Source organism: Sphaerodactylus townsendi, linkage group LG06 (assembly GCF_021028975.2).
Source record: "Sphaerodactylus townsendi isolate TG3544 linkage group LG06, MPM_Stown_v2.3, whole genome shotgun sequence".
Classification (NCBI taxonomy): domain Eukaryota; kingdom Metazoa; phylum Chordata; class Lepidosauria; order Squamata; family Sphaerodactylidae; genus Sphaerodactylus; species Sphaerodactylus townsendi.
Window position 1 is genome coordinate 24,773,120 of NC_059430.1, and position 23,922 is coordinate 24,797,041.

The following is a 23,922-nucleotide window of genomic DNA, read 5'->3' on the forward strand; positions in this document are numbered from 1 at the left end:
TCCTATGCATAGATTCCTATGTCATAAGACATACAAAGAACATCTTGAACTTCACACACTGTGATCAGATTGAGTTATTTAAAGTGAACATATCTCTAGAGAAACAATGCCAATTTCTTCATGTAGGCTTATTTTTAGACCTATGCAAAGCCATCAGTGTGTACTGTACTTTAACAGATTAAAGGGAAAAATTGGAACCCCCTTGTCAGAGAAAATTCATGTTAATTGGTTGAAGAAAAAATACATAGGATTTTTGTGGAATTTTATAGAACAACATGCTTTTGTTGACTAATGCCCATTTCTTTAATCCACAGAAGGGTAAGCAAGAATAAAATTTTGCTACTTTTTAGCAGCCACAAGACTCCAATTCAGGTTTACTGGTTTGACATTGACAAGGAAAAATTAAGGTAAGATTCAACAAACTTAGTTTTTGAAATGGTATCTAAGGTTATTTTTCTAAGTTTACAGTAACTATGGGTCAAATACATAGGATTCAAGTGGTATCCAACATTTTCTTGCTGTCAAGTCACAGCTGACTTACAGTGACCCCATAGGGTTTTCAAGGCAAGAAAAGTTCAGAGGTGGTTTACCACTGCATGCCTCCATGACACTGCATTGCCTCCAAATACTGGGTGGGGTTAAGGCTGAAAGTGTGTGACTGGCCCAAGGTTTCATAGCATGGGTAGGGATTTGAACTGGGGTTTCCCAGGTCCTAGTCTGACACCCTGCACACGCCTCTGGTTCTCTTTAAACCGATAGAGATGGTCCAGAGACCTCCAGATCAGCTTTGATATTCGTTCCCTGCCAGCATGGCCAATTGGGCATGCTGGCAGGGGCTGATGGGAATTGTAGTCCATGAACATCTGGAGTGCCATAGGTTCGCCACCACGGTCCTATGACAAAAGAAGTAAATGAGTAGCTAATTATTTGAGAATAGGTGAATTAACTGAATGAGAAAGTTGAACTGCAATTAATTTTAGACATTGAAAGATAAAAGCTCATAGAAAGCAGGAGAGAAAGTGCTTTCATACGAAGATCACTACTCACCTCTCTTAGCATGCTGTTCTCCTTTTCCTTCTGTTCCAGTAAGGTTTCCAGGTGGTGCACGTGCATCTCTGCCTCAGCCAACCGTCTGGTCCTCTCGTGATCCTCTTCTGTGACTTTTGCAGACAGCCCTTTGCTCTGCAACATTTCCAATAACTTTTTGATGGATTCATCACGAGCATTTAAGGTTTGCTTTTGAGTTTCAATGCGCAACTCCATTTCTTCCAAAGTTTTGCGTAACAAGAAGAGTTCCTTGGCCTGGCGCTCATGTTCCGCATGAAGCCGCTGGAAGTTTTCCTCTGTAAGCTCTGCTACAAAAGGCTCATTAGATCTACTGCTGCTGTCTTGCTGGAAAAGCTGGTTCAGGTCCCTCTGGATCCGAAGCTCATCTTGAAGAGCCTGAATTGTCATCTGCATATGCTGGAAATAAAACCCAAATAAATGAAGTTGCTAACAAGTAAGGGGTTGGCAGAACGTTCTGGCAACAAGATGAAAAGGATACACAACTTGAACTTGAACAAGGATCCAGCATTATGTTGCCAGTAAAAGCCTTTAATGTGTTAAAAAGTGTAATCCTATATTTGATATATTGCAATCAGAGTCTCTATACTAAGACAATAAGATGTTGTACTGGGTTGCACCAAAAAGCCAGTGTGAAGAAAACCAGGAAACCAAAACAGAATTCAGCAAATCTCAAATGTTACAAGAATAGATTGTTAGATCTCCTTTAGTGATGAGGGTATTTTGATTTCAGAATGACTGCTTAGCAGCTCAATTCCAACCCCCTTCTAAGCTGTGATTTCAGTTTTTACCTACCTAGAACTACTGCTGATTTTGAATAGCAGTTAGAGAAAAAAATCACAATTTTTTTTTCCTCTTTTAAACTTTAACTTTTAAACACTAGGGGCAAGGATCATCTTTTTTCACAGTGGGAGTTGTGGAGAATGCATTCTACCACTTAAGCACATTCGGTTAAGCGTTTTATCTCCCTTCTCTGAATCTTAAAGACAGTTTTCAGGACATCTAGCAAAAAGAAAAAACCTGCAAACCCTACATGTTCCCCTCCTCTCTTATTCTTTCCTATGTGAGCCTTTCTAGCCTTCTCCTGCTTTGCCCTCCTCTTCCCAAGTTCCTTTCCATGGAAGGAAGAGGTAGGAACTGATATGCTGCTCTCCAGGATCAAGATCTTCTCTTTTCCAGCTGCTTCTTTCAACTAGCTGGAGTCAAATGACACAGTTATCAATGGCATGTTGGCAACCTGGGGTAGAATACAGTGTTAGGAGAATACAGGTTTTCAGTTGGCCTCTGGCCAGTTTTCAGACAATGTTTGCCTATGCTATATTACAGTATGATGTTGTGTAGGTAGTAACATACTATATAAAGATGACCCAATAGGCGCAGTGAATTATGGAACAGAGATGTCTAGAGAGTACATGAACGTTCTTTAAAGCTTCTAGCAGCGCCTGCATATATTGTGGCTTGACATCTAGGTTTATACCTGCCACCTAGGTTTACCTTCCAGTCTCTCCAGTTCAACTGTTCAAACCACACATTTCACTCTAGCACAGTTATTAGCCTGGATTCCAAGCCCTTTAGCCATGTACAGTCATAATTAATTGCACTAACTCATTAACTCATGCAATCAGTAGTCAAACCTGAATGAGGTGTCTGGCTCTAATCCTGCTTTTTGGTCCTTATTCAGGTTTGTCATCTGATTTCATCTTACATGTCAAGCTCCTGGCTTGCATTTTATGTCAGGGTTTTTATTGCCACTCATCTTTTCCCCTCACACTGGTTCTTGCCTGTTCCTAATTGTGCCTGTCCTTTTCTATTCCCCCTGCTGCAATTATGGCTCAAGACTCTGATGAATTGAAATGCATAAAGCAAGAAGGCAAATAAAGCCCTACCTACATATTTAATGATGACCAGCAGGTAACATACTTTAAAACTTCCTGTCTGAAAACAATGGGAAACTGTAGCATTAATATATTTGTTGCTAATTTCTGAAAGCATCCAAATATATTTTAACTTCCTAGAATTTAATTTTAAACCCTGATATTTTGCAGGATACCTTGTACACAATTTGCATTTGCCACATACAAATATCACTGGGTGGGTAAGTATAGAGGCACCTTCTGGTATCCCAAATGATTCTGCTGTTCTTTCTGCATACTGTATTGTGGCATTTCTGCAAACACAAACACCACATTTGATGGAAACTGAACTATTCCCAACTCACAAGCATTTGAGTATAACAGAAGCTAAAGGCATGTGGCACTGATGAGCAATAGGAGAGATACTATGGCGCTGTTATTAGCAGAGATGTAATTATAGGTGAAGAAATGGTGATGAAATACGTACTGAAAAAGATGGCGCTAACTGCCATTAATGCTTCTTTCACTCCAAATGATAGCAAGGAAGAAATTAAATCTGCACATTTGGATTGTTACTATTTATAACAGATTCAACAGATATTAGTTGTACTGAATAATAATGGCAAATTTGTGACAAAGCAGTCAGACTGTGGTGGATGTTCAGAAGTCAAAGAAATGGTTTGAAATTAACTTGGCAAGTGGCAAAAATTTAACAATGCCAAAAAGATTTGCAAACCACCACCTCTGACCTGCTCTTGCATTGAAAACCCTTCAGGATCATCATAACCAACAAAGCTCAACTTTCTACATGAACTAAATCTTGTAGATAGAGAATACAAAAACAAGGAACTGAAGTTGCCAACCTTTCCAAGAAACAGAATCTGCTCCATTGACACTGGACACAATGGTGGGTCTGTCAAGAAATACTCTTGGTTGATATTCAGTTTTCGGATCATGCACAAACCTTAAACTGTAATGACAGGTGTCCCACTGGGCCATGGCAATGTGAAGCTTCATGGACTCCACAGCACAATGCATTTTCACTCTATGATTGGTCAGGGACATCAGGAACTTTATTTGTATGGAAATGTGAGGGTTATTTTTATACTGGTTAAAGATCAGTTTTGAAGCCAAGCTATGCTTTTAATAGGATTTAATGTAACTGGCAAGTCCACAAACCAACTTGCATTTAAAAGAGTTCTTTTACTGAATTATCTTAAAGGCAGCAGGAAAGCAAAGGGATTAAAATTCTATCACTAAATACTTGGAGCCAGTACATTTGTAACTCTCTCAGACCATAAGAATAACTTCATTTGGTTTAAGGGTGCATATGTGGGTGCGCAAGTACAAGACACCACCAGAGTACATCCAAAAATGAGTAACTTGAGCACATAGGAAAAAGAGGAAAAATTACTTGTTCTGCTATTGGCAATGATCTACTTTAAGATGACTGGAGCAGGGTAAAGAAATCAGTTGCAAGTAGAAAGAATAGCTACTTACACTGCATGTTTATACTAACCCTTCCTCTAAGTATGCCTGCATTCTTTGGCTCTCTCCTGCCTATTTCAACAATCCTGTGAGGTTGGAACAGCAAGTGTGTTTGACTGGCCCAAGATCACAGTGAACTGCATGGCAGAGAAGGGTTTTGACCTAGGTTCCTCAGTTCTAATCCTAACCACTACTCTGCACTGATCCTGCGAAATACCTCTGAATCCTCTTCAAGTTAAAGTAGGCATTCCAAATGCTGGGAATATTACAGTAGTGGCTAAGCAACTATCCCATCAGGCCTGGCTATAACTTTATCCAATGTGATACCATGCATTGCTGGTCCAAGGTAGGACAGGGGTTACTGGTCCCTAAATAAGCATGCTGCACAATATTTTTGTAGTATTAAATTGGCCACAGCATGGTTTTATTTATTACTGGCATAGGAATTTGAGGCGTAGTATAGGGGGCAGATTCTGTCACTGGGCAGCATGCCTGCTGAAACCAACATACACCACTCTCCAAGTCTGTGCTGGGGGAATCTCAGATTGAAAGCTAAACATCTAAATGGAACAAAAATTGTATAAAATGACTTGTTAGCTACAAACAGTCATTGTACTCACTGAATAGGAATGGCTGACAGCTCTGTGTGAAACTGTTTTAGAATTGATGTTTTGAAATAGTAACAGGTTTCAATGTCAAGTTGCCCCACATGTATCAGGTCAGTAAAGGGCAAACTGATCTGTTCTTCTGTGTATTCGCTACTGCACAATCTGATGGCAATATCGAATCCAAATGGGTTTAATAGTCCAGGTGACCCTCAAGAGATGCTAGGAATCACCAAGGTAATCAGAGTTCTCTAATAAAGATGTTTAGATTCCCCAAGGGAAATACTATTCCCAGAATTTCTTAGCAAGAAATGATAATAACTAAAACTAGTTTATCCACATGATTTATGTGACCTTTGATTAATGATTAATGTGACCCAGAGCAAGGAAGAGGAAAGAACATTTGCTAGCTTCCAATAAATGATTACTTCTCAGGTGTGGTAAACCTTAACAACAATTTGAATACAAGCTCTAGGACCCATTCTTATTTTCACCAGTTCTGCTTACAACAAAGGGAGCATATTTGCCCCTTTGCTCCTCATAGCCTTCTTCCATCTTGCAATCCGTCCACAGTCTAGTTTGCATTGGAATTTCCTAGTTCTGGTGCTAGAAAGAAAAGAAAATGGAAACTAACAGATCTTATTGACCCAATATCAACTGAAAGAATATGCAAGCTTTGACTTAAACCAATGCCAAGCAGTTCTACTGGATGTTGGGAGACCGTCTTGCTTGGGTTTTCATCACCTTCTCTCAAGGAGGCAGGAACAATTTCCGTTGGCCACGCCCACTAGCCTTGCTGACGTCGTCAAGCCCCAGTATCTTCCTGCCTTGAACAGGGAGTGCAGGCTTTTTTGTAGGCTCTTCAAAAAGAGAGAGAGAGAGAGAGAGAGCGAGAGAGAGAGAGAGAGAGAGAGAGAGAGAGAGAGAGAGAGAAAGAAAGACAGAGGATTTGTGTGTGTTTGTGCTTTACCTTTCCTCGTGTTGCCAAATTTACCTCACATCCTCCTCCCCCGTTCCCTCTGTGGTCTGTGAGGAGAGTTGAGGAGAAGAGAAAGAGAGGGAGTTCTTCCCGCCAACGGATCGTCATGGCGTCGGCGCCATTTTCCCCGCCGCGAGAGCGCTTCGTGCGCTCGATTGCGGAGAGCACCAGGGCGGCGGCAAGAACGGGCGGACCCTCCTCGCACAGCCGGAGGGCTGGGAGAGAGGTAGAGGCTATGGGGGCCCAGCGCAGCCGGCGGCTTGGCCAGTGGTCCCCCTCCAGAGACGACGCCCGCACCCGCGGCGTTCCGAGGCGCTCCTCCTCGGCCAGGCCGTTGAGTCGACGCCGCAGCCGTTCGGAGGGCCGAGAGTCAGGCGCGGCAGCGCAGGCCACCTCTGAGGCAACGGATCGGCGGGAGGAGGAGGCGGCCTCCGGCAGCGGCCCTCAGCTTGACGGAGCGCTAGCAGCATCGGCGCTGGCGCGCAGGCAAGACCCCAGAGGGGAGGTGACTTTGGGCCCTGTTGTTAACCGGCCGGGAGCCGGATGGGCCAACTTCACTCCAGATCGTTTACTTTCTCTTATGAGAGAGTCGATCAGGGAGGAGGTGGGGCATTATTGCAGCCCCCTTCCCACTTCCAGGCGCCCATCATCCAGGCACAGGGGCAGATCTAGGTCCCCTAGGAGGGCTACCAGAGACAGGCTGTGGCAGGAATCTTCCCCCAGCTCTGACTGGAGCGAGTGTTCTGAGGCGGAGGTAGACCTGGACTGATCACTTTTCAGAACCAGAATCACCCCAGACAGAGGCTTCTGAGCAGTCCCATAGGCTATTTAAGTCCGAGGATGTTTCCTTTCTATTATCCAAGACAATTTCTGCACTTGAATTGCATGATGAGGCAGATGCAGAGGACCCCAATGATGCTAGTAAGGCAAAGCCCATCAAGGGCTGTCCCAAGGGGTTGGCGGCTCTTCTGCGCAAGGATGAGGAATCCCAGAAATATTTCCCACTCCCAGAGCTCTTTGAACGGAAGTTCAGGAAGGAGTGGGTGGGCCCGGCAAAAAACAAGGGTTTCCCCCCTGTTTTCAAGAAGCTCTATCTTACACCAGACCACCTCACGTCACTCACTAGGACCACATTGGTGGATGGGCCCGTCTCAGCCCTGCATTCAGGGGGCTTAGTATATAGAGATGGTGAGGGTTCAATTAAGGACCCCTTAGAGAAAATGGCAGACCACCTACTCCGCAGAGTCCATGAGGGCACGGCTATGTCGGCCAAGATTTTGGCCCCTGCGGCCACGGTAGCCAGAGCAGCCATAGTCTGGCTTCAGCGTTTGCTGGCACGCATTCCCCCTGAAGATCAGGGTCTCAGGGAGGGGGCGGAGCGAGTGTTAATGGCCGCTTCCTTCCTAGCCGACGCAACGCTGGACGCCTTCCTTAATTCGTCACGCACTATGGCTACTGCTTCGGTGGTGAACCGTCTAATTTGGCTTAAGCCGTGGCAGGCTGATGTTTTGTCAAAGTCAGTGGTTTCTAGCTTCGACTTTCAGGCGGGCATACTTTTTGGCACAGAATTAGACCGTATTTTAGTAGAGACAAAAGATCACAAAAAGTCAATGCCACGCTCGGTGCGTGCAGATAAGCCCAGATTCACGCCAAGACAGCCCTTTCGATCCTATCGTCCTCCCCCCCGTTTCAGTAGGGAGGGGAGAAGGCAACCTTGGCAAAGTCAGTCATCATTCCGCAAGAGACAGGACTTCAGGTCCCAGGGTAAACCCAACAAGGATTTCCGTCCCGAGTCGGGCAGTAACAAGGCCTGACTACCAAGACATCCCCATAGGGGGGCGTCTTTTGGCCTTCAGCCACAGGTGGCTAGGAGATCACGTGGACGCCTGGGTCAGGGAGGTCGTCTCGGTAGGGTACTCGTTAGAATTCAAGCTTTGGCCAAGGAGCCGTTTCATTCCCTCCCCCATCAGCTCCAACCCTATCAAGGCTTCCCAGTTGAGATTAGCAGTCCAGCACCTTTTGGTCATCCATGCCATTCAGCCGGTCCCAGAACACCAGCGGTTCAGAGGGACTTATTCTCCATTTTTCACGGTACCCAAGAAGAACGGGGATACCAGGGCCATCTTGAATTTGAAAAGGGTCAACAGACACCTCAGACGGTTCAAATTTCGAATGGAAACGCTCCGCTCCACAGTGGAAGCAATCCAACGCAGAGATTTCTTAACCTCCTTGGACTTGTCCGAGGCGTACTTACATGTGCCAATCCACCCAGCCCACCAACAGTACCTCAGGTTTGCCATAGGCCACGACCATTTTCAATTCGTTGCCCTCCCCTTTGGGTTAGCTACAGCCCCTCGGGTGTTCACAAAGGTTTTAGTGGCCCCCATAGCCCTTCTCAGGAGTCAGGGCATTCACTTACACCCGTACCTGGACGACATCTTGATTCGATCAAGGTCAGAAGCTTCGGCGAGACGAGATGTCCTCCAGGTACAACAAACTCTTTCCGATCACGGGTTCGTGATCAATCAGGAAAAGAGCTCCACGATCCCATCCCGATCAATGGAGCACCTAGGTGCGTGGATAAACACCTCCACCTGCATGCTATCGGTGCCAGAGGACAAAGCTCGGAAGATTCGTCAGGCAGTTCTGCAGACCTTGAGACGCAACAGCAGCAATCTTCTCCAGCTGGTGAGTCTACTGGGCCTCCTACTTTCCACGATGGACATGATACAGTGGGGCAGGGCCCATGCCAGGCCCTTACAGGGTCTGCTCCGTCCTTTCGCCACCCAGATAATCCTCAGGTTGGACAGGCAGATCCGCCTTCCCTCGGCAGTCAGGATCAGTTTGAAGTGGTGGTTGCTCCCTCGGCAGCTAACGTCGGGGTAGGTGTTCTCCATTCTGGAGCCGTGTCACATCTTCACAGATGCAAGTCTCCTAGGTTGGGGAGCCACCCTGGGGCCCCTCTATGCGCAGGGGGTCTGGCCACAACACCGTCTTCAGACGCCAATCAACATCTTAGAAGTCAGAGCGATCTTCTTAGCCTTGAAACGCTTTTGCCAGGAGATTCTTCGACGGCATGTCATCATCCATACGGACAACATCTCCGTGAGGTGTTATATCAACCATCAGGGAGGCTCCAGATCGTCGGACCTTCACAGAGAGGCATTCAAGATTCTTATTTGGGCGGAGGCGAATCTGGCCTCACTTCGGGCGGAGCATATTCGAGGTGTGTTGAATGTCGAAGCAGACTGGCTCAGCAGATCCAAGATCAGGGAGACGGAGTGGAGTCTGAAACGCTCGGTGTTTCTTTCGATCACCAAGAAATTCGGAATGCCGACGACAGACCTTTTTGCGTCTCAGGACAACGCACAGGTTCCATCATTCCTGTCCAGATTTTTCCATCCTCAGGCACTGGACACCAACGCGCTGTCCGCCCGTTGGCCGAACGGTCTTCTGTACGCCTTCCCTCCGTTCCCACTACTGTCCAGACTGCTGCACCGAGTTCAGAGGGAACGAAGGTCATTGATTCTGGTGGCACCCAATTGGCCTCGTCGCCCTTGGTACTCAGTGATCCAGGAGCTGGCTATCGCTCCTCCCCTGATACTTCCTGTAATGACAGATCTCCTAATGCAGGGCCCCATAGTACACCCAGACCCAGGTCGATTCAATCTGACCGCGTGGCTATCGAGGGGAGCAGGCTAACAAGCAAGGGTTACTCCAGGGAGGTAGTGGACACCATGTTGGCGGCTAGAAGAGGGTCCACGATTAGGGTTTATAACTCATCCTGGAAGGCCTTCGCTCGCTGGTGTGCACGCAAGAAGCTGGACCCGATGGCACCTCTATTGGCTGACATTTTACACTTCCTCCAGGATGGATTTCAGAGTGGACTCCATAGCGCCACCCTTAGGAGGCAGTTAGCAGCATTGGCTACGGTTATCCCTAAAGTACAGGGTAGTCCCCTCACTAGACATCCTGATGTGGTCAGTTTCCTGAAGGGGGTTAAGTTGTCCCAGCCTCCCGTAGTCCATAGGTTCCCAACTTGGAGATTACACTCGGTATTGGACGCCATCACTAGATCTCCCTTCGAACCCGTCCAGTCCATCCACCTTAGGTGGCTAAGAATGAAACTTCTCTTCTTAGTAGCGATAACTTCGGCCAGACGGGTTTTGGAGATCAGGGCACTTTCTGTCAACCCTCAATTTTGTCAATTTTTTCCAGAAAAAGTGGTCCTTAAACTGGATCCGTCCTTCCGGCCAAAGGTAGATTCCAGATTCCACCTTAGACAGGAGGTGGTGCTCCCCAATTTTTGCCCTGATCCAAAGCACCCCAGGGAACGGCTCTGGCACCACTTGGATGTTCGCCGTTCCCTTAAAGCTTTCCTTATTCGATCCGAACCATTCAGGAAATCAGAATGCCTGTTTATTAATGTGGCCCCACCTAGGTTGGGGGAAGCTATGTCCACGGCGGCTATAAGTTCTAACATCAAAACTTGTATCATAGAAGCCCATAAGGCTAGCCACCTTCCCGTTCCGGGAGCCATTACCGCTCATTCAACCAGAAGCGCTGCGGCTAATGCAGCCTTGGTGAAGCATGTACCCATTGAGGAGATTTGCTGAGCTGCCACTTGGGCGTCTCCTTCCTCTTTTGTCCGTCACTATCGCCTATCCTCCATTGATGCAGTCCAGGCGTCTCTCGGTAGACGTGTTCTGGAGCACATTGTGGGGGACTAATTGGGCCCACCCTATATTTGGGGTACTGCTCGGGAAGTCCCAAGCAAGACGGTCTCCCAACATCCAGTAGAACGACCCATTGGTTACTTACGTGAAGGGGTCTTCTGCTGGATGATGGGAGACCGTCTTGATACCCTGGTTTGGGTCTCCCCGTCAATGTGCTCCGGTTCTTGTTCTTGTTCTTAGTTATACTTCGTTACCTTGAGCCTACTTTTTTGATCTTATAGTTAGTTGGCCACTGGGTGAGTTGGATGTCAGTGTCCCAGGTTAGGGCCTTGTTGGTATGTTTGTGTCGTTTGTACTATTGTTTGTGCAAGTCCTTCTGCAGCAGTCAGATACTGGGGCTTGACAACGTCAGCAAGGCTAGTGGGCGTGGCCAACGGAAATTGTTCCTGCCTCCTTGAGAGAAGGTGATGAAAACCCAAGCAAGACGGTCTCCCATCATCCAGCAGAAAACCCCTTCACGTAAGTAACCAATGGGTCGTTCCCATAGGTGTAAAATATAACTTACACTGGAAAACGTCAATTATGTGAATCCATCATTAGTCCAACACAGATTGGCTCCAGCACTTACAGCAGCAGCAGGCAATTTAACTAGTTGGCCTCTTAATTAGCCTAACGTTAAATGCTATTCTATGATACAGAGGACTCCACCAGAATTTTCCAATATGAATGTTAATATACTTTTCCAGCCCTGTGATTATTTCAGTGAAAAGAATATTGGAGACCCAAGCTTTTATGTCTGCATGAGGATCAAAGCTTACTTATCAGAACCAATTTGTTTTGCATTTCTTCAGCACTTAGTGTTTTGAGACTTCTGTCTGGAACTAAGAGACTTGCCCAAAACACATAATTCAATAAAAATCTGTTTTTTCCCCTCAGACTAGGGGGGGAACTGGATTTGGGGAATACGAGGATTTTATGCTTTTAACCATACTTGATTATGCTTATAAATTCTTTTGCCTCCTAGCTCTGATAAAGGAAAAAGACATTGTTGCCTAAGGTCTCAATTATTTTCTGTTGGAACATATGTTCTAGATGAATATACTATAGTGAATCAAAGGCTTATAGTATGTTCAGATAATCAAGCCTGCAGTTAACAGCTGTGTGGCCCTGATCTTGACTACTGTACCTCCAAGGAAAGGCAAGTCTGTCACATTGTCATCTACCTTTACTTTAATGAACAACTAATATATCACTGGTAATAATAGCCTAAATATCAGCTTTTTAAAACTGCCCTGGGAAGCACTGCCTCTGTCCCTAATAACGAAGTGGTTGACCCTTCTGCCAATCAAACCTGAAGCAAAACCAAGCCACCCACTGTCCAGGTAGGGGGTTTCATTATTCAGGAGACTCCCCAGACAAATGGAAAAATAATACTTATCCAAGTTATTCAAAAGAAAATCTACCTCCCATAGCCATTCCCCTGTAGGCTGATGAGGACCAAATATACTCTGACCAGCACGTTTTATACATATTAAAATTATTTTGCTATAGCAACTAGAGTGAGCAGTTTCATAAAGCATTTTAGCTTCTCTTTTCCCTTAATTTTTCAGACAACCAAAAGCAATTTGCAAATGGCTGTGACAAGGAATTAGGTTGAAGGAAAGTATGCAATCTTTCATTTGCTTCCTTTTAAACTGGAAATAGTTGGGGAAAAGTTCTAGGCTAAAAGAGTGCACGCGCTGTGCCCTCAATACCCAATTTCAGATACCCCAAGCTTCCTTAAACTTCAAGGCAAGACTGTCTACTTAAATCCTAAAGAATCCTGGCTGGGGGATTTGGCCTCGAAGAACATATTTTCTTCAAAGCCCTTGTTTTTATTCCTTTTAAAGTACTTTCCAGCATTCATCATTTGGGTATTAAGCTGATATGTGCATATTTATGAGTATGCTTTTATTCACACTTCAGAATATTCTGCAATACTAGATCATTTTTCCTTCTTGCCAACTTTCCTCAATTTCATCTGTAGCAAGGTTTTAGTATTAAGTAAAAATTAATGGTACCAAATATTTTCTACTTCCATCAGCAAAATCAGCATCTCTGTACTGACATACTTTCCCAAGTCACAACTTCAAAGCTGCTAACTCTGTCATCAATAAGCTTGCCACTCAGTGCTGAGATGTCTCATTTCCAAAATCAACTAATTCTACTAATTGTTTTTGTACTTTAATGAAAGGGGCAGAAGTTATTCTGATGCCATTTTTCCATATATGTATTCCATGTATGTAGACTACAATACTATCCCCAAAAAGGCAAGACTACAGCCGTCTGTGTACTAAGTCATGACATTTGGCTAAAACATCATACAGACTTGCCTTACAACAATGTCCATTATTCTGTTACTTATGTCGATATAAATGCTGACTAATCATTGTACTCTGTACAAATGGACAATTACCAGCATTACTAACAGCCCGGAAAGACTAAAGACCTATTTACCAGTTAGCTGAAGATAAGAATAACATGCTACCAAGACACATATAGAAGATAAAACAGAATACGTACATCAAGGGGGAAAAAATTATCACACACATTATGGTTACTTAAAGCTTCTAAAAATCTTCCCACTTTCCTAAGAAATATCTAAGCATTGGCAAAGAGGACTACAGAGCAGAACCAAGGGAACAAGAGGGTCCTGTCACTATTATGGAAGTTACACAGCTTCTCTTTAGATTAATGGCAGTTAATAAATAGATGCACCACGGTTTATTTGTGTTTCCGTCACAAGCAACTGCCATTCCTTAGAATATGCACTTGACCCAAAAGACTGACCAGCCACAAATTGGACCTATGCCCATATGAAGGTATTAGCTTGCCTAGAGAAGCTTATTCTATTAGTGAGTTAATTAATGCCTTCCCTAATGTTCTCAGACCTGTAATCATTCAGCAGCTTCAAGAGAAATCTAATTTCTCTGTTGATTCTCCTATGCAGCTACTGTTCAGCCTTCAACCTACCCTTTTTTGGACTCTTTTCTGCCTAAGAAACCAGTTTACATATCCACAACTGTTGATCTCTGGCCAGCCAAGAGTAGTCTTATGAATATTCTATCTACAAACCATGTTTACAGGCTCTCTTGACAATTACCTCCTCTCACATTCATCTGATACACCCACTCTTGTGGATCCCAGGCAGTGGAGGGTAGCTAAAGAGGAAACTAGGATATGAAGAATTAATATGAAATGTCGACACGCAAAGCCAGGAAAAAGAATGATGCCTGAATTATCATGTGGAATCAACTAGCAGGTTCACTTGTACATACTTGGGATCTATTTATCTAGTTTATTTCAAGAAACATGTCAAACATGTCAACAAAATATCATACCACCCCAGAAAAAAGCCAGGTTCTTTAATGGGGCATTTGATTTTTCTGACACATTCGTTAAGCAGTTCTGATTGTGGGATTTTGCCAGTAAAGCTCATTTTAACGGATTACTGTTTGGCTAACAGTTTTTCCTCTTCCATCTTCATGCAATAATGGAAACCAAATATAGCCAAGATTACTATATTCTAATCCCACATGTACCAACTCTCTATAATTAATAGCCTAATTCTGTTTCCAGTAAATAGGTAAACAATGAAGTGGAAGCTCTTGCATTTTAAAATAACATTTCAAATCTTTGAGAAAAAGGCTGATTAAAGTCTTGATTCCTATATTTCCCCAATTGATGCTCATACCTTTTTTTTAACCTCACTGTACATATGCAAGGACAATTACTTTTGAAAGCAGAATAAGGTGGTAGACATTGGACAAGAAATCACAAGACAGAATACAGTTTCTTCATAGAATTGGAAATAAGTATACATGGTTTGGTTGGTCTAAATATTCATAGCTGCCATAATAGTTAGGATTTCAGGCTATGCCTAGAGGTCGAAACAAGAGGAAGCATGGTGCATGTCAGCCATGATGTTAGGAACAATATGTCTCTCTAGGAATCACGTCCACCAGAGAGTTTCTTGTGTTACATGAGGACACTTCTAGGTTTTCCACATAAGTGATGATGCATTGTGTGCAACGCAGGTGTTTCGTTTTATACACATGCACAGAAAAGCTACTGTTGATCCAATATGAACATCACCAGTTGAAGCCATACCTGTAGCTCATGAGCCTCCACCCAGTTTAACAACACCTGCAACTGTTAACAAGTATAGGAGCAGCTGCTAATGATGGTTAATCAAGTACAGTATGTAGGGAGGAGGTCAGAAGGGGTGGTAGAAAAGAAGCTGGTGGATGCTTCAATAGTAAGGAGAGTTTTTCTGCCCTGCTGGAGTTTTCGGAAAAGCTTACTCAGTATACTGAAAGGGACTGATTTTATTTGACCAGTTATTGTGGGTTTTCTGGGCTATGTGGCCATGGTCTGGTAGATCTTGATCTACACAATGACCACACAGCCTGGAAAACCCACAACAACCAGTTGAATCCAGCCGTGAAAGCCTTTGACAATACTTCAATTTTATCTGACTTAGTTCTTTGCTGTTTAAAATGCTATAAATAAATGTCAAAAGCTGTTTACAGACCCTGGCTGGTGTAAGCCCTTTCTTCTGTGGAGCAGCTGGGGAGGAAGAAACCAAGAGGGGGAAAGTCACGCTGACTGGCAAGTTCTTATCTGTCTTCTTGGAGATGAGAGACCTAGGATGCAGGGCCACAGGTGCTGGACATTTTCAGCCAGCTGAACTTCCATGCAACACGGCAGACAACAAAGTTTGCCACTGGGAAGCCTTGTAACCCTGCATAATATATTGCATGCCCCCCTCAAGAGTTAGCAACATTTGCTCTGATTCTCTTATTCAGAAAACCAGCCTTTAACACAAGTCAACGGCTTTAAGACTGTAAATGAGAGAAAAACAACTTTAAAATGCGTGTATCGTAATTACACAGGTGAAAATGAAATTTAAAGAGAATTGCTTTTTAGTTTTGATTCATCCTGGGATCTCTAAAAGTTAATCATGATGTCAGCCATTAGATAACAATACAACATTGTGGACAAAATGCCAGTCAAAGGGACCTGAAGAGGGAAATCTGTGACAGAGAACACCTGAAGAGATCACCACTATCCTAACTTATGGACATTTTAGAGAATAATGTTGCCAAGACTATCAGCTGATGCAGGTGCCAGATGAAGCTGTACCAGGGGATCTGTCAAAACAAAACTTCAGTGATAAGTTACAAAACATGTCTACAAATTAAAAACAAAGTATAATCAGATGGTCGTAATTTGACAGCTAATCACAAAAGCTTGAGAGACTCGGCACGTGGATTGCAAGGTCTTTTCAGTTTATTTGCAATTTTGAGATTTGTACAGCACCTCCATCCAAGATGACAGTGGATATCAACATCACATAATGAAAGACTATGAAAGAATTCCTATCCCTAAAACTCACGATGGCACAAGAGAAACAGAGGAAGGGGGTAGGACAAAGAATAAAAAACTCAAACTTGAGTTGGACAGGATTGAAGAAATTTCCAGAGAGGCAATCATTTTGTTGTATTAGTCCAGATTTGCCAGGAATTGGACTCCATGGTTGGAGGAAGTTGGAGATATCCAGTGCACTGTCATGTCAGATTGTTTGGGATCAATTCCAATAGATGTAGCCCAAGGATGTGGACAAGGTGCTTGCAGGGGTCAGTCTTACTACCTGGAATGGAATTGTGTCCATGGAACTGATCCTGTGCATGTTGTCATCAAGCCCTGAAGGCATGCCAGTGACATTAGCTGGGAGCCCTTGGCTGCTATCTTGGCCAAGTGGATACCTTGATCACAATGTCCTCTAAGAGGAATAATATGTTCTTCTGTGTAATGACCCCTAGAAGTTGTAGCCTCTGAGAAGGACTGAGTCTACTCTTTTCTCTGTTCAGAGAACAGAGAAAAGAGAAATTATGCATGGGGTAGAAAATGTTGACAGAGAGAAATTTTTCTCTCTTTCTCACAATACTAGAACCAGGGCGCATACATTGAAAATGCTGGGGGGAAGAATTAGGACTAATAAAAGGAAACACTTCTTCACGCAACGTGTGATTGGTGTTTGGAATATGCTGCCACAGGAGGTGGTGATGGCCACTAACCTGGATGGCTTTAAAAGGGGCTTGGACAGATTTATGGAGGAGAAGTCGATTTATGGCTACCAACCTTGATCCTCTTTGATCTGAGATTGCAAATGCCTTAACAGACCAGGTGATCGGGAGCAACAGCCGCAGAAGGCCATTGCGTTCACATCCTACATGTGAGCTCCCAAAGGCACCTGGTGGGCCACTGCGAGTAGCAGAAAGCTGGACTAGATGGACTTTGGTCTGATCCAGCTGGCTTGTTCTTATGTTCTTATGTTCAGGAGATAACCATGTAACTCTAAGGTCTGTATTTGATGGCTTGTTCCTGAGTAGGTGAACAGATCAGGATGTCATGCAGGTAAGAATGAATCTGGATTTCTTGTCTTTGGGTCAGTGCCATGAATATCAACAGTACCTTGGAAAAGATTTGGAAAGCCAATGCCAAGCCAAGTGGAAGGACTCTAAAACTGGAAGTGATTATCTCGGTATGGAAAAAAAAGGAACCTGTGACATCCCATGTAGATGGGAATGTGCAGGTATACTTCTGTAAGGTCTATGGAAGCAATGAATGTAGCGCCAATAAGGGCAGCCTTGAAACGTTAAGGACTGATCAGGCACCTTTTATGGTCATTTGCCTTCCATCCTCTCTCTAACTCACTGGCAGTTTGGCCTTGATGCTCAAAGAATAGGACTTTTCCATGATCTTCAAACCTTGTGCTTAAATGAAAGTTTTGAGTTTGAGCAAGAGACTATGAAGTGGTTTGGTTTCTTAACATGCAGCAAATGGATCTAGGTTTCATAGGAGAGGAAAATTGCATATATTTTCAATTTTTTCCTAAAAATTTTTTTTACCCCCATGGCTTTAGAATTTTCAGACATTTTCCATCTCTTCACGGTAAAGTAACTTAACACTGAAACTTCAAACACATGCCATTTTTATTTGTTTATTTACCACTATTGATAATTTTTAAGTCACATTCAAAGTCTCCATAGACTGAATAAGAAAACAAAATCTGCCACAGACAAATAATCTTGGGGGAAAACTGGTAATTGCAGGCTAGCTATCTTCTGGGAAAGCTTGCCTGATGATATTGATTTTCTCTTCCAGGAACTATTAATATGCTTCTAAAGAACACCAACATCACACAGGTAATGGGGAAGGAGGTAAGGACAAATCACATTCCTTCTTGCTCTCTAAATGTCATAGAAAGAAAACGAGTCATTGTCCTGTCAAATGCTGTGGGAGAAAGAGAAAGTCACAGAACTGGGCAGCATAGGGGGTTCGTTTAAGGCTTCTGTACATAGCTGGAACAGGACCAGATCTTGGGCATGTAATGATGTAATGATGGGGGGGAGGGGAACTGCTAGTATCAGCTACAAAAAAGGCTGTGTCCTAACGTCACATTCCAGAGTAACCACAGGGTCTGTCAGGAATTATTAGGTCACAGTCCAAAACTCAGAGTCCATGGTCCAATAGCAAAAAGTCAGAAGGCAGACCAGCATCAGGTTATATATTCCAAAAGCAGTCCAAGAGTCAGGTTATAAGAATGGATACAAAGCAGATTAGGAAAGTGATGGGGTAATTAGCAAGACTGCAGATAAATTGATCCCACACTGGCAAGACGTTCCACCACTGCCGCCATACATTTGGAAAAAACATGGGGGGCCACAGCCAACCCAAATAGTAAGATGGCACACTCATAAGAGTTTTGGCCACAATGAACTTCCCATAGTCAGGTGGATGGAAATATGCATCCCATTGATCGACTACAGCAAAATATGACTGCAGGGACAATAGGAGCAGAATCTCCTGTAGGGACAGGATTCCACACCTTGAGGTGTTTATTCAGGCAAATCTAAAATGGGGCACTTCCAGTCAGATTTCTCATTATTCAGAAAATAGAAGGAAAATAGGTATCTCTGGTCCTCCTCAGCAGGGAGTCTGGCCATGCTCCTTTATCTAAAAGGGCCTGCTACTCCACTAACAATAAGGGAGGTGGCTCAGCAGAGACAAATTCCAGTTCAGCATATGATGGGGGAGACTTGAATTCAAACATAACTATTTTTTATTATTTGCAAAAGTCAGGTATTTGAAGTAATTATTTCCCAAATAGAAAAACAACGTGAAAGAACACCAACACTAACATCATGTCCTAGTCATGCGAATTTCTTCTGCTTTCCCTGGAAAGGGGGAAGAGAAGAGCGGTTAGAATGCCTGTTTTTAGGGGGGAAACCTCTCCTATTTCTGTTATGGCTGAAAGCAGGCTTTTGCTGCTGATATCCAGCAGGACTGAAGTAGGGGAAAGAGCGCTGGTAATATGGGCACTCATAATATGGTAATATGGGCACTCACCCCTGTACTGCTGCAAGGTGGAGGGTGTGATGCCCAAAGACTCTGCAGTTGTAACAGACTTTATGTATGTGTGAGGTGTCATCTGTCTGCTCATTAAACCGGTTGACACTGCCAAAGGGCATGTCCTCCACTTTCGCCTTAAGGTCTAGGTCTAAAACTGAAGCCCGCCTGCTGTAAGAGGGCGATGAAAGTTACCATCAATTTTGACACTGTCAATTACGTTGCGGACAAAATTATTTGTTGTCTCCCCAATCTAGAGCCCTCCTTGTAAGTGGCTTTTGCCAGGGTTTTACTGTCATCAGGGAGGCCTACTCTGTCCCACAGAATGACCTGATAATGGCCATGATGCCAAAGAGATTAGCGATCCTCATGCAAAGGGAGCCCAAAGCATAGAACTTTCTGCTGTAAGCCCCTTCCAACAGTATGATTCTACAATATATTGACTGTTGCCATAAATACTTATATTTAAACAATAATATTCTTGAAAATGAAGTCCATGTCTACAGTACAAGTTTCTTCTTTCAGTCCCCCCCCCCCCACAACACACATTTCCCAATTCTTTCCATTGGTAAAACTGAAATGAATGAAATGCTTTGAAGGACCATGGTTTTCTCATTCAAAATGAGAAAATATGAGATTTTCCCCTCAGTGCCACACATTTGTACAAAACTGAAAAAAATCCTAGGAAAAATTGGGGGGGCACTGATATATTTTTTCTGAGCTCCCTCCCCCCAGGCCTTCACACCTCTACCTCTTACTATGGCGGCTCTTTAGCTAGCATGGCTAATGATAGACCTACTAGCCATTGATGCGTTTAGATCTTTCAAAAAAGAATTTGGTAGCCAATTTGCAAGAACACTTGCAGAATATGTGTATGACTTCTGCTAAGATCCAATGCATTCAACAATTCTTAAGGTATGAGGTCAGAACTCTTCTGGTTGATGTCCTTACAACATTATTAATACAGGCAATGAACACTGTCTCTAATAGCTCTAGGAATAGTTTTGGATAGGAACAGTGACCTTGCAAGATATTTTCCCTACTTTATTACCATCTATGTTTTTTTGTGCAGCAGACATGGCTGCTCAGGCAAAAAATATTGTATATTTTCTTATCATGACACTACCTTACATTTATTAACTAAGCATCAACAGAATAACCTCAATTATAAAACACAATCCAGTGCCACCAGTGAAAGCCACCCATTAAAGCAACCATATTATCTTCCCCTCTCAGATCATATGTTTACAGTCTTAAAGTTTGTAAGGTACTAACCTGGTTTTCTTCTTGCACAACTCGATACTGTTCCTTCCAAATAGTTATTTTGGATGCTTCATCTTTCCTCAGTGCTCTTTCCTTCTTAAGCTCAGGACTCCAGAATGTCTTGATACTATTCATGGAGGAACTAAGTTTGCTTTCTTTCACCTCTACATCCTTGCGCAGCAGATCATTTTCTCGCAACACTTCTTTGAGCTGTGTCTGCAGGTCCATTATAGTATTGTCCCTAGCCTGCCGCAGTGAATGAGGCACAGTGGACGCCATGCTCACAGGAGGAAGGTGATGTTCTCCAAACGCAATAGTATCACTGGCAACCCCACTGCTGGCAATGTTGGGGCTGCTGCCCATAGCAGTCATCCTTACACCATAGGGCAGACGCCCACCAGATCGGCCAAGAGTCATGGTGCTTTTAGGCGTGTCTGTGCCCACATTCTCATGGTCACTTAGGTACATGGGGCCTGAAGTGGCATAAGCAGCATTTAAGGACTGGATATTTTCCATAGAAAGCGTTTTGCCACTGCCACCCCCAGCACTACTTCCAGAGCTGCCTCCTGTACTGTTGGTTCGACGATGGCCCAGCCGTGGTGATCGGGGCAGTCTTGGTGAACGCCCAGGACTCTGGTTGCTTGGCTCAATTTTACCAACTGACCGAGCACTTCCATACATGATTGATTTTGTGATGCAAAGGAAGTGGTGAAGAAAGAGTTCCTGTGAGGTTTCTTGACTACGGTTGCTAGTCAACTTAAGGCCGATCAATATTTATGGTTTGTCAACAGTTTTCTGAAGTCAAAGCTTCATAGTGTCAGTCATCATAATCTGTAATAGAAATATAGATATTAGTCATTACCAATGCACAGCAAATCACATTTCTAGTTATTTCCTCTCCTCTTGATAATTTTGTGAGATTGATTCAAACATGCAAATCTCTCTGCAGTCCTTGAAGTCTGATGACGTCTTTTCTATGATCATGACAACTCTCTTGTTAACTTTCTACACCATGCTCTGTCTTCCCATGCGGCTTTAAACTTCAACTTCTTACTTTTTAAAGCTTTCTGTTTCACTCTTTGTCACTGATATATTCCCTATGCACCCAACCGAATCTCCAAAAAAGCATGAAAGGTGAAGATCATATTCAGGTACAACAATAATATAGAAGTAGTAGAACACAGCTTTCCAGCATTTATGTACAGAATGCTACTCTGCTGTAATTTTAGAGGTGGTTCCTCAGCTTTTCACTGCTGCTATTTAAGACTTAGTTGCTAAGGTGAAAATTAAGCGAGACATGAGGGGTTTTTTTGGGGGGGGGTACTGCTTTAGAAGATATAAGCAGTTTCTGAAACATGCCAAAGAGACAAAAGACAGATTTATATCAGATTAAGAAAATAAATACAGAAAAATGCATTCAGACATTAGAATCTACCTACAAACTATGAACTGGACACCCTAGTATCCATGCCATTACCAGCAATCAGAACAAATAACTGTCATGACAGCACTGATACCATATTATCCCACCTTATGAAATTTCAGCCTGTGCCCATATGTCCACTGACACTTTTGTGTAACTAGCACAAAATATTTATATAGTAAACTTTCTCACTTTGGAGGGGCCAGTCTTACTGCGTATATTGATTCACTGTTTAAATAAAAAGTTACAACCCCGAACTTGGCAGTCTGCTAATTTCTTCACATAAATAGCTATTATGCACAGATTCTTCTTAAAAAATGGCTTTCATGGCTATGTAAAATGCAGGTTAAAAATTCTAGAAGTAGTACAAATCATTTATCCATCGTTTCAGAGGTTAGCTGTGTTGGTCTGCATTAGAACAGCTGGACTGGCATTCAGAAACATCTCAGAGACCAACAAGAGTTTCACGGTATAAGCTTTTGAGAATCAGAGCTCTGGACTCAGAGATCCCCATTTCAGCTCAGGTCTAAGGGATCTTTGACTCTCAAAAGTTTATATCATAAATGCTTGTTGGTCTCTAAGGGGCTAAAGGACTCAAATCTAACACATGTTCACATTCTTCCAAAAACTACATGTACAGTTTGTTCTCTTGGCAGACACCTAGGTTCATACTTCCACAAAACACTGAAGAAATTAAGCTGGGGAGAATCTATCAGCAAATTTACCACTCACCTACTTACAAGAAGCAGAACAGTAAATTATATTAGTAACTCACCCTCCCACCCCACCTTATTCTGAGCACATGATGTAGTTTGCTGAAGGGGAGCAGCCAGGTTGGCTGCCTGAGAGGCTTCCTAGAACTTACGTGTAAATCATTCCAAGCTCTTCCTAGACACAGCTGGGTGAATTGTAACAAATGAATAGCTAGCTGTCACTCTACCCATTTTCCTTCCCTCTGAATCACTGTTACTATTTCTAGTCAGAGAGTACTAGTGCACTGCTGAAGAACCTGCATACATCATGCATACATCAGAGCCCTTAGGGGATAGGGCGGTATAATAAATCCAACAAATAAATAAATAAAATGTGCACCTGTCACACCTAGCTTTGAAGAAATATTGCTTTTTAATGCATTACAGAGAGAAATGACATTCTAAATAACTCAATTAGGCTGCAATCTTATGCACGCTTATCCGAAAGTAAATCCCACTGATCACATTGTTGCATATTTCTTAAACAAAGGAAAACCATATACTTCAAAGGAATCAGTTTTGCATCCCACTTCCCAAACACATTTACAATTAAATACACTAGCTTTGGCTGTCCAGTAATTTCAATCGGACACAGCTGGACAAAAATATAGAAAATTTTGTTAGATGCCATTTCAAATGTGAATAAAGTAATACTGTATGCTCATTACTGAGTATAGGAAAAAAAGAACTATTTTGCATATTAGGATGTGTATGCTTTGCATGTCAACAAACAAATGAAGCACAGTATCCTGTTGAAAGTCTTATGCATGCTTTAGAAACATGCGTTCCTCAAGGATGTGGATACTTCAAAAGTTACCAATTTAGACAGCACAGGTTTGTAGTGTGTTAAATGTAGGAAGTTGCCCTGTTTCTAAGAAGTTATCACTAGTGTTGTCATAGAACCTGGATGCTTTCTGTAAGTTTGGGTAAAAAAAATGAACTCTGTACTCTGTTTTTTTCTATCTTTAAGGAGTTTCAAAGCAGCTTACAATCATCTCCCCATCCTCTGCCCGCAATAAACATCTTGTTAGGTAGGTGGGGCTGAGAGAGTTCTGAGAGAACTGTGACTAAGTCAAGGTCACCCAGCAGGCTGGTTCGGAGAAAACAAACCTGGTTTACCAGATCAGAACCCACCACTCCTTTTGAAGAGTAGGGAATCAAAGTGGGTTCTCCAGATAGTCTGTCACACTTAATCACTATACCACAATCATTCTCCAGCTATTTTGTCCAGTAACAAACAGACCTCACTTCTGGAGCATTCCAAACACTACTTCAAAATAAACATAGGATAAAGCTTTAAAACTCACTTTGTCGGAAGATAACTACATCCAAATAAGCATGTGTAGTCTTAGTCAACAAGTGAT

At 43.2% G+C, this 23,922-nt stretch overlaps 1 protein-coding gene across 9 annotated transcripts in view; it reads right to left on the reverse strand.

Moving 5' to 3' along the window:
* ERC1 (ELKS/RAB6-interacting/CAST family member 1) overlaps nt 1-23,922 on the reverse strand; it is a 214,022-nt gene that overhangs the window by 178,632 nt on the left and 11,468 nt on the right. For all 9 annotated transcript variants that reach the window (XM_048499842.1, XM_048499841.1, XM_048499840.1 and 6 more), the window contains 2 exons: nt 20,396-21,214; nt 1,048-1,464 (listed from right to left, as the gene is read on the reverse strand). In XM_048499842.1, coding sequence (XP_048355799.1) covers nt 1,048-1,464; nt 20,396-21,064 — 1,086 coding nt within the window. In that variant the 5' untranslated portion in view covers nt 21,065-21,214. The remainder of the gene's footprint in view (nt 1-1,047; nt 1,465-20,395; nt 21,215-23,922) is intronic.